Source organism: Euleptes europaea, chromosome 11, assembly GCF_029931775.1.
Source record: "Euleptes europaea isolate rEulEur1 chromosome 11, rEulEur1.hap1, whole genome shotgun sequence".
NCBI classification, from domain to species: domain Eukaryota; kingdom Metazoa; phylum Chordata; class Lepidosauria; order Squamata; family Sphaerodactylidae; genus Euleptes; species Euleptes europaea.
In genome coordinates, this window is record NC_079322.1 from 21992606 (window position 1) to 22003064 (window position 10459).

Below are 10459 nucleotides of genomic sequence, written 5' to 3' on the forward strand. Positions count from 1 at the left end.
CATTCAGTTGCATAAGAAGGGTGTGGACTCTGGTAAACTTTGAATAGCATGGCACACACTGAAGATCAATTTAACACAGTGTATGGCCAGTTTTATAACAACATCTTAAAGTGTTTTATCTTAAATAAATTATGTACTTAAGTTAAATACCAGGCAGTAACTGCAGTTTGTTTCTTCTGCTTTACCTATATCAGGCCAAACACATTATTCCATTTTTTGAAATTATCACATTGCAACAATTTTAGGTTACCAGAAATACAGATAGTTCCAAATCCCCTAGTTACCGATCCCTTAGTTTTATGACAATCAGAACACACAGAGATGGTGTAATGACCTACAAGAAACACCATTATAGGGACTTCAAACCCATGTTTGAATAAACTACTGAAGTGCAATACAGAAACTGTCTCACAGAGGGAAACTGCTTATAGTCCAGGGTTTGTGCGTAAAACTGGGAAATGATGGACCACTGTGATCAAGTACTAGTTGAGTTCCTTTTGAAATGTTATAATTTAAAAAGTCAACTTTGGATCTACACCATGTCATTTTTTAAAATGTAAGCTTAAAGCAGAAAAAGAAGTTCCAGTCTTAAAGTCTGATCCAATAAGTCAGCAGCAAGGACAGAAGGGTGCTTGATAATACAGTTCTTGAATGCTACTGGCATGAGCTAAAAAGGAAACTATTTGGAAATGCCACACCCATTCATTTTTCCTTGACTCACTGGAAGAGACAGTTTGCACACGTTTGAATAAGCTTGCTGGCTAGACTCACCGATAAGAAAGTTGCTCTGGGCAGACGCATACTTGCATTATCACAGAATAAATATCTTGTGTCCTTACTTTGCTACGTTCATTATCCAGAAAGCCTCTCTCCCTGTGATCTTAAGGAAGCCATAAAAGAACAGGACCACAGGTCACCAGAAATACCCCCTTGCTCGACATGCGACAGGACCCTCCAACTGTTTGCTTCCTTCGATTATATACCCCACCTTTGTGTCCAAAGTGGCCTACATCATTCCCCTCACCTCCCCCTTTATCTTCACAACAACCCTGCGAGGTGGGTTAGGCTGACAGCGTGTGAACCGGGCCAAGGTCACCCAGCCAGCTGCCACGTTAGAGCGGGCATTCAACCGTGGTGGTCCCAGCTCTTGCTCCAACACATTTCCCCCCTGGGTGGCTCGCTTTAAGTAGCAGCGTTTAAAGACCCCCCACCACCACCACCCCGAGAGACAGAATTCGCTCCTAACGAAACCAAAAACCTCAGAACTCGAAATAAGACACGGGTTATACCATGCACGTGTGTACTGCCAGTAATTACGCCAACTCCGATTTTGAGGCGATAGGTGGGGCAGAACCCGACTGCGTGGCTTTTGAACGCGGGAGGCAGCCCGCCTTACAGCCCAGGACGTGGCCGCAGGAACCGAGGCCCTGAGGGAGGGAGAGCTGGCCCCTTCCGTAGGCCGCAAAGGCTTCCTTCCCTCCCGCAACGTCCCTTGCACGCCACACACCGCGCCGGCGACCCCCTTCCTCTCTCTCCCCTTTCCCAAGAAAACCATCCCGCCAGCGAGCTGACCTCCGTGAAAGGGTCCATGTCTGCAGGCGCCGCCGACGGCGCTCGCGCTCCCTCCGCTCCGTCTCGTGCTCAGCTGCGCAGAAGCGGCGACCAACCGCCCTTCAGATTTGAATTTCAGCGCCCGTTGGGGCCGAGCCCCGCAGCGCGCCTGCGCCCCGCCCACCAGCCGATTCCGCTCGGCCCAGCCCGGTCACGTGGGCGGCGGACTCGACCGAGAGGGAGTCTGCGGCGCCCGGGCCTCCGCAAGCGCACGCTTTCCGGCAACGTGGGCTCGTCGTAGGGACGGGGCGTTTCGGTCCCCACGCCTTTACTTGAATGCTATTTCACAGTGGGTAGCCGTGTTAGTCTGTTTGCAGTAGTAGAAAAGCGAAAGAGTCCAGTAGCACCTTAAAGACTAACAAAAATATTTTCTGGCAGGGTATGAGCTTTCGTGAGCCACAGCTCACTTCTTCAGATACAGCTAGAATGTGAATCACATCGGTCTTTAAGTAGAGGACAGATGGATTCACATTCTAGCTGTATCTGAAGAAGTGAGCTGTGGGTCACGAAAGCTCATACCCTGCCAGAAAATATTTTTGTTAGTCTTTAAGGTGCTACTGGACTCTTGCTCTTTTTTAATGCTATTGTTCACGTGGTTCACTTTTTTAATGCTATTGTTCAAGCTGAGATCACGCTGTGAGTGTGTGTGTGTAAAGTGCCGTCAAGTTGCAGCCGACTTATGGCGACCCCTTTTTGGGGTTTTCATGGCAAGAGACTAACAGGTGGTTTGCCAGTGCCTTCCTCTGCACAGCGACCCTAGTATTCCTTGGTGGTCTCCAAGCCAAATACTTACCAGGGCTGACCCTGCTTAGCTTCTGAGATCTGACGAGATCAGGCTAGCCTGGGCCATCCAGGTCAGGGCGAGATCAACCTACCCATGTCTATTAACGTAATCCTTACAACAAACAAACAAAAAAACCGTAGTGTGAAGAGGATGGTTGACGTTCAATTTAGAGGTTTCAAAGAGTGTTTGCTATGCTGGTTAGTTGATAGGGTTGCCAACCTCCAAGTACTAGCTGGAGATCTCCTGCTATTACAACTGATCTCCAGCCAGAAGAGATCAGTTCCCCTGGAGAAAATGGCTGCTTTGGCAATTGGACTATATAGCATCGAAGTCCCTCCCCCAAACCCTGCCCTCCTCAGGCTCCGCCCCCAAAAAATCTCCAGGTATTTCCTGGAGCTGGCAGCCCTATTTGCGGGGTCGCTTTTGAAAGCTGTACATCAGAGGTGTTGTCATTCCCCACCCTCAGCTGCTTGTTCCTTGGAATGAGGGGTGCAACACAACAGTTAGAGCATCTGCAGACAAAATTAAGTTGTTTTCCATCGGCAGAGTTCACAATTTGTCACCACTGTAAAAAGCTGCACAGCACAATCCTATAGGTTTTCAACCGCCAGGTGGGACCTGGATCTCTCCTGGAATTACAACTGATCTCGACTACAGAGATTAGTTTCCCTGGAGAAAGTGGAGGGTAGACTCTGGCATTATAGCCTGCTGAGATCCCTCCCCGCAAAACCTCACTTTCCCCAGGCTTCACCCCCAAAATCTCTTGGCTGGAAAATGGCCTCCAGAACGACTCTCTAGGAATTTCCCCATATTTCTATGGTCTATATCTTAGAGAGTAAAGAAAATCCCTACAGTTGTCATCACATCCTCTCCAGACTCTGCCCTCAAAATCTCCCAGCATTTGCAATGCTATTACATGCACAGTAACATGTTCTACAAGGAAGAAACAGCAACCGGATAGAGAAATTACTCTTATGTCTCCCCCAGGGCAGCCCTCTCTGGGTCAGGTAGGTTCCAGAGGCAGCATCTCTGCAGCCTGTCTTGGAGGGAGCTGGGCACTATGGGTTAGGGTTAGGGTTCCCTTCATGCTGTCTCTGCTGATTTGGTGCCCCAAGTAGCCACCTGGGATGCTTGGGCGTCAAACAGACTCTTAGCAGAGCCCCAGAGAGGAAAAACAAAATGCTAACCCTACTTTTCTTTGCCTGTTTTCTTCAACCACCTCTGTGAATAAACTGACGTTACCCTCCACGCTTTTTACAGTCTTGAGTTTTCTTTGGCCACCAAAGTGAAAGGAGGAAGACGTTTAAGATTCAACCATGGCATAAAGTTTAATTTCAGTTCCGGCGCTTTGCTGGAGGCAAACCCTCTGCCAAACATCATCCCCTGGCTCTGGTTAAAAGTCAGGCGACTTCGCCCTCCCTCCAAATTGCGAGGTCATTGTGAACCAAGTGCAGAATAGAATCCAGCAGGATGAGTCACAGTGTGATGTCATAGAAGCCTTAAAAGAAAGTTCTAGAAAGCAAGGTGTGTATCTGTTATTGTCTGATACGAGCCAAATAGTACCAGTTTGGGAGGACCTTTGAGCCCGCTAGGTATTTGCCAAAATGAGGACTTGGAGTCTCTTCCAGACCACGGTTACCCTACATCTGGTCTGATCTTTTAGTAAATGCAGTACCAAGAACCCAGGAAGAGCAAAAGAGCATATATACAATTATATTCAAACTGAGGTCCTTTTTAACTTAAGGTAATGCAGCACTCTTGCTTGTTTTACTTGGATAGCCCAAAGCACAGGGAGAAACAGAACGTATTTCTGTGATTCTGGATTATATTCTGCAGAGAATACGGCTCCTACAAGATTGTCATTTTGCTCAGGTAAGTCTAGATATCCATGTGTAATCTTGCTTTGAGAGCTCAAATCCTAGGGTGGAGGAGAGATTTTTAAAGTATGAAAGCTGAGGGGTTTGTATGCTATGCTTTCTTTTTTTCGAACGAGGACAACAAAAAAATGAAGGGTTGGACCTGAACTAGCTGCCAAAGGCTCTGATGTGCTACGTCAGAATTCGTGTTTTTAAAATAATCCCATTTGGGCCCAAATGCGCTTTTCATACTTCACAAATAAATTTGTCAGATTTGAATACATTTCTTATAACATGATTTCCTCCTCCAAAGTCTCTGGTACACCAGAGTTTATATAAAATACCTTAGGGCAGGAGTCCCCCAATCTCATTGACACTGTGAGCAGTTTTTAGGGGGAGCAGGTCTCCCACTTTAGCAGGACACCTGATTTTGTAAGGTTGCCAACTTCAGGTTAGGAAATTGCTGGAGATTTGGGAATAGATCCTGAGGCGGTCAGGGTTTGGAGAAGGGAGGGACCTCTGCGGGGTATAATGCCACAAAGTCCATCCTCCAAAGCAGCAAGGGGAACTGATCTCTGTAGTTTGGAAATCAGTTATAATTTCAGGAGCTTTCCAGCCCCACCTGGAGGCTGGCAGCCATACAGGATTGGCTCCCCTGCCACTACTTCATAGGCTGGTGGAATAGGGTTGCCAACCACCAGGTACTAGCTGGAGATCTCCTGCTATTACAACTGATCTCCATAGGGTTGCAAGGTCTCTCTTTGCCACTGACGGGAGGTTTTTTGGGTGGAGCCTGAGGAGGCCGGGGTTTGAGGAGGGGAGGGACTTCAATGCCACAGAGTCCAATTGCCAAAGTAGCCATTTTCTCCAGGGGAACTGATCTCTATTGGCTGGAGATCAGTTGTAATAGCAGGCAATCTCCAGCTACTACCTGGAGGTTGGCAACCCTAGATCTCCAGCTGATAGAGATCAGTTCAGCTGGAGAAAATGGCTGCTTTGGCAATTGGACTCTATGGCATTGAAGTCCCTCCCCAAAATCCGCCCTCCTCAGGCTCTGGCCCCAAAACCTCCTGCCGGTGGTAAAGAGGGACCTGGCAATCTTATAGTGGAAGGAAATTGGGGAGTTCCACCAGAGTCGTGCTGATGCAAAACATCATTTCCAGCGTAAAACCAGTTTAACCGGATTTTTTTTTGTTGTGTGGGGGGGTGGCAATCAGAAAAGGCCAAACATTCCCCTATGAAGGTTGCAGTTTCTAAATGGGTGTGTTCCCCACAGAAACACAGATGATGCCTTCAGGGGTTTCTTGAAGCACTTCCTGCTCTGATGAGCAAGAAGAAAGCCAGGACTGGCCATTCACTTTGGGAAAGGGATGCTCTGCAGAAGGGACACCAGGAAACCCATTGGCAGGCATCATGGTGTCCATTGGTGCCGCATTGGGTATGCCTGGCTGCCTTAGGACAATGCCATCCATGCTTTGGCACTGAAAATTGCAGAAGGAAGCTGGTCCAGTCTACATCTTTACTATCACTGATTTTCCTTGGTCGGTGCCCTATACTTTCCCCCAGTTCTCTCCAGAAAGGTGCCAAAACAGTAGAGAACATGTCTGTGCTAGATTTTCATTGGTGTAATTTTTTTACAGCGAAAAGTAGCATTTTGAGGAGATGCAAAGCGCTTCCCCTCCTTTTGCTGCAGAGCTGTATTCCTTCCCCTTTTCTTGTCAAAGCAGTTGCCAAGAAGAGTGGAGGAACTGTACTGGACACCCTGGAGAAGAGGGGAGTGGACAAGTTCATGGCTACTAGTAAAAATGGCTACTAGTCATGATGCATACCTATTCTCTCCAGGATCAGAGGAGCATGCCTGTTATATCAGGTGCTGTGAACACAGGCAGGATAATGGTGCTGCAGTTGTCATGTTTGTGGGCTTCCTTGAGGCACCTGGTTGGCCACTATGTGAACAGTCTGCTGGACTTGATGGACCTTGGTCTGATCCAGCATGGCCTTTCTTAAGTTCTTATGAGTGCCTCCTTGAAATTTGTTAGATCGGCCTCTTCAATTTGTTAGATGGCTGCCCTCTCCACAGCACAACACCCATAATAATCTTCCCCTTTCTTCTTGGCAAATTGTCAAGATTCAGGGAGGACTGCACTGTTTTGCTGTGGGTTGCCTGATTTAAAACAAAAGTCAGTACTTTAAAAGAGGCACCTTTTCCTCACCCTGGTTCTTTGCATCCCGAAAATCTGCCAAAATGGGGATGGTTCTTTTCAAAGGGCCAAATGTTGTCAAATATTGGGTGCGCTGTGGCGGTTTTGATTCAGCCTTAAAAGAAAGCCACTCCCTCACCCCATGAAAAAATGCCCAACCAACATGAAAAACCAGGATCAAGAGTTAAATGATGGCTGGAGAAACAATTGTACCATAATCTCAGGTACAAGAATGTTACATTTGTGATTGCAGTACTAAATGTCCATTGAATGGAGAAAGGACAAGGCCTCTCCTTACATTTATCAATGCAAGACAAACATAAAAGAACATTTCCATATAGGGTTTTGTTGCACCCTAACGGCCAAAGAGAGGTGATGGATTTCAAAACAGCAGTTTTCAAATCCAGAAATGCACAGTTGAGTCAAATAAGTGCTGTTGGATCTCTTCCAAAGGTACTGTAACCAAACAGTTTGCTTGAGTTATACCAGAGGACAATTTCATTATAAAAGAAATATTTTCTATATTTGGGAAACATTTGTTGAAATATGGCTAAGCTGTAAATTAATGATAATTAATATAATTGCAATGCAATTATACACTGGATTTTTTTTTTAGCTAACTTGGCTATAGCAACAATATTAAAACCATAGTAAAACACAGTTCTAAAATCAACACGCCACGCTGCAGGAAATGTAAACCTTGTTCAGGTCACGACTTTAAATTGCAGAACAGACGTTACGAGTTACAGATGGAATAATTGCTCTGGAATAAATATTTTTATCATGACAGTGCAATGAAATTAATTTGATAGCAGGGGATAAACAAATGGAATTTGTGAGGACACACAGAGGCAAAGCAGACTATCCTATTGCTAACAAAACAGGAGAGCTAGCCTACCGTACTGAAACTGCATCAGTGGCAGACACAGGGCTGGCATCCAGGGTGGTGTGGTTGGGTATCTCCCAAGACCCACAGCCTGGCCTGGCCCCCTCCCCCGGTTTTGCACATCTGATGATGCGAACTTTGGCTTATGTATGTTTACGCTACAAAAATGTGCTCATCTTTCAGATCCCACAGCATTCTTTTTATTTGAGCTGTAGTGGTCCTCGTGCTGGATCGATCTCTCGTTTCCCTGAAGGGGCAGGGATTGTTTGGAAGCAGAGTACAAGAGAATAATTGTCCAGGCCTTTCTCTGGTAACTGGGGAGAAGACCCTAGGACATGGGTGTCAAACATACGACCCACAGGCCAGATTGAGCCCCTTGAGAGCTCTTATCTGGCCCGCAAGCCAGCCGAGGCAGCCACCCCCCCCAGTCCCAATCTGGGCTGATGATCCCACTGAAGGCTTGCCAGCCAAGGCACCCCCCTAGGGTTACCAGGTCCCTCTTCGCCACCAGCAGGAGGTTTTGGGGATGGAGCATGAGGAGGGCGGGATTTGGAAAGGGGAGGGACTTCAATGCCATAGAGTCCAATTGCCAAAGCGGCCATTTTCTGCAGGTGAACTGATCTCTATCTGCTTGTGATCAGTTGTAATAACAGGAGATCTCTAACTACTACCTGGAGGCTGGCAACCCTACACCTCCTGCTCCTGATCTGGGCTGGCAAGGCATGGCCCAGCCTGACCAAGTGACATTTATTTCATATTCGGCCCTCGTAGCAAATGAGTTGGACACCCCTGCCCTAAGGCATTGCATCAACCCTTGTCTTGTCCTTTTTAGACCAGCCAGCCCTGATGGCACTAAAGCACGCATAAAGAAGTCATACCCTATTCCCTCCAGTGCAGCAGCAGCAGCAGCAGCTTCGAGGGTGAATCACAGGGAATATACCAGTCTTTTGCACCACCAAAGGGGAAAGGAAGATGGTGCCTTTACTGGCAGGCATGAAGAGGTGGTGAAGGAGCTGCCAGGGTCACAGCTGTAGCATTGTGCAGATGTGCAGCTAGCAGAACCTGGTACCAACAAATGACATCATCACCCCGTGTTCACTCTGAGTTCTGCTAGCCTTTTAGTGGCTGTGTGCCTGCATGCTACTGCACCTGTGACACCAGCCTCTCAGTGGCTGCCGGATTACTAGGGTTGCCAGCCTCCAGGTGGTGGCTGGAGATCTCATGCTATTACAACTCTCCAGGCGACAGAGATCAGTTCCGCTGGAGAAAATGGCCGCAGGATAGGAAGGGAGGTATTGAGAGAAGGTGGGAATTTGCCTGACAAGGGACTATGACCTCCCGGCTACTAGCTGACTAGAACAGCCAGACAGGGAGGCCCTGGATTGTGCAGAGTGCAATAAATGGATTGAGCAGCAGGGACCTGTTTCTGCCTTGTGTTTGCAACAGACTATAGAAGAACAACAATATGACATGTCCCTGTCACTGAGGAACATCACACATGTGGTAATTAATCAGCCATGTACTAATGATCATATTATACTACAAAACTATTTCAAAATGTATCCAATAGCTGGTTCTTTAATTATTTCCAGGTACTTTATTCGTGCATTGGCGGTTTCAAAAGTATAACACTAATTCAGTTAAGAAACAGGGTATGTACGATGGACTGATGAAACAACGTTCCAGATTCATTTAGGACCAAGACTGTGAAAAGAAGAATCTGCACATGACCATCATTATGTGGAATGAGTCTACCAGTATATATTTCAAGATATTGTTTCAGATGATTCATGGATCTCAGTGAAATAATTTCAGGTATACCGATGAAAAGTTTAGAAATTTCAGAGGGGTAACCATGTTCATTTCTTACAGCAAAACAAAAACAAAACAAAAGAGTCTTGTGGCATCTATTTATAGCATAAATTGTTGTGAACTGGATCCTACTTCATTCAGGTCATGAAGTGTATACTCAGATGGCAGATAAACTTGGGCACAGAGATTAAAAACATTGTGTACAATAGTGTCAAAACACTGAAATACATGAGGCAGCAGTGATACTTCTATAGAAAGCTGAGTTGTGCATGGTCACTATGCTCATATACAACAGACATAAAAGGCGCTAACATGATCTTTCATTAAAGAAATTTAATGTTGATTGAATAAGAGGAAATTGTCGTTGTAATAGAGACTTCACTGGATGGTATCAAATTTCATGATAAATTCTAATTCAGTGATTTCTTGCTGGCATCTCCCTTTGAAGTTCTTTTTTTTAAAAGAATGGTCATCTTTAGGTGAGCAGTGAACTATCCTGAAATCCAGATCCCTATTCTCAACCTGCGGGAGATTTTTGGGGCGGAGCCTGAGGAGGGCGTGGTTTGGGGAGGGACTTCAATGCCATAGAGTCCAATTGCCAACGCGGCCATTTTCCTCCAGGCGATCTGATCTCTATCAGCTGGAGATCAGTTGAATTAGCAGGACATCTCCTGCTACTACCTGGCAGTTAGTAATCAAAAAACGGCTTGCAAGTGCTTAATCAGGAGTGTGGAATTCAAAATATAGCACAAAACAATTGTTTCTAAAATAAAGAAACCAAACAATAGCAACTCATGCTATTACAGATATATATTGGAAACATTCAATAACCACAATTCTGGAGCAAAGAAATGTATATCACAGTTGGTCTAAGTAAGACCCCAGCTCTCAGCATAAGATACATAGGAAAGGTACACTCCTTCATGCATTGATTGTGCACGGAAAGATTGAAGGCTTGAAAAAGTCTACACGAAATTGAATTATACCGGATCTCCATTGCTCTACATCTTGTTTCCGTGGTTTACTGATGCACTTTATGAAATTGAAACTATTAATACGGACTGAATAAGGACTGAGCATTTTGGCTTATATTTTGTATTGTAAAGCCTTATGCTGAGAGCTGGGGTCTTACTTAGACCAACTGTGATATACATTTCTTTGCTCCAGAATTGTGGTTACTGAATGTTTCCAATATATATCTGTAATAGCATGAGTTGCTATTGTTTGGTTTCTTTATTTTAGAAACAATTGTTTTGTGCTATATTTTGAATTCCACACTACCTGGCAGTTGGCAAGCCTCTTGGCAACC

General features: G+C 45.8%; 1 protein-coding gene across 1 annotated transcript in view; it reads right to left on the reverse strand.

The window, feature by feature from the left end:
* ANLN (anillin, actin binding protein) overlaps window positions 1-1621 on the reverse strand; it is a 29000-nt gene extending 27379 nt beyond the window's left edge. The window contains exon 1 of the mRNA XM_056857729.1: window positions 1573-1621. Within this exon, the coding sequence (XP_056713707.1) occupies window positions 1573-1590 (18 nt within the window). The 5' untranslated portion in view covers window positions 1591-1621. The remainder of the gene's footprint in view (window positions 1-1572) is intronic.
* Window positions 1622-10459: the final 8838 nt, after the last annotated feature.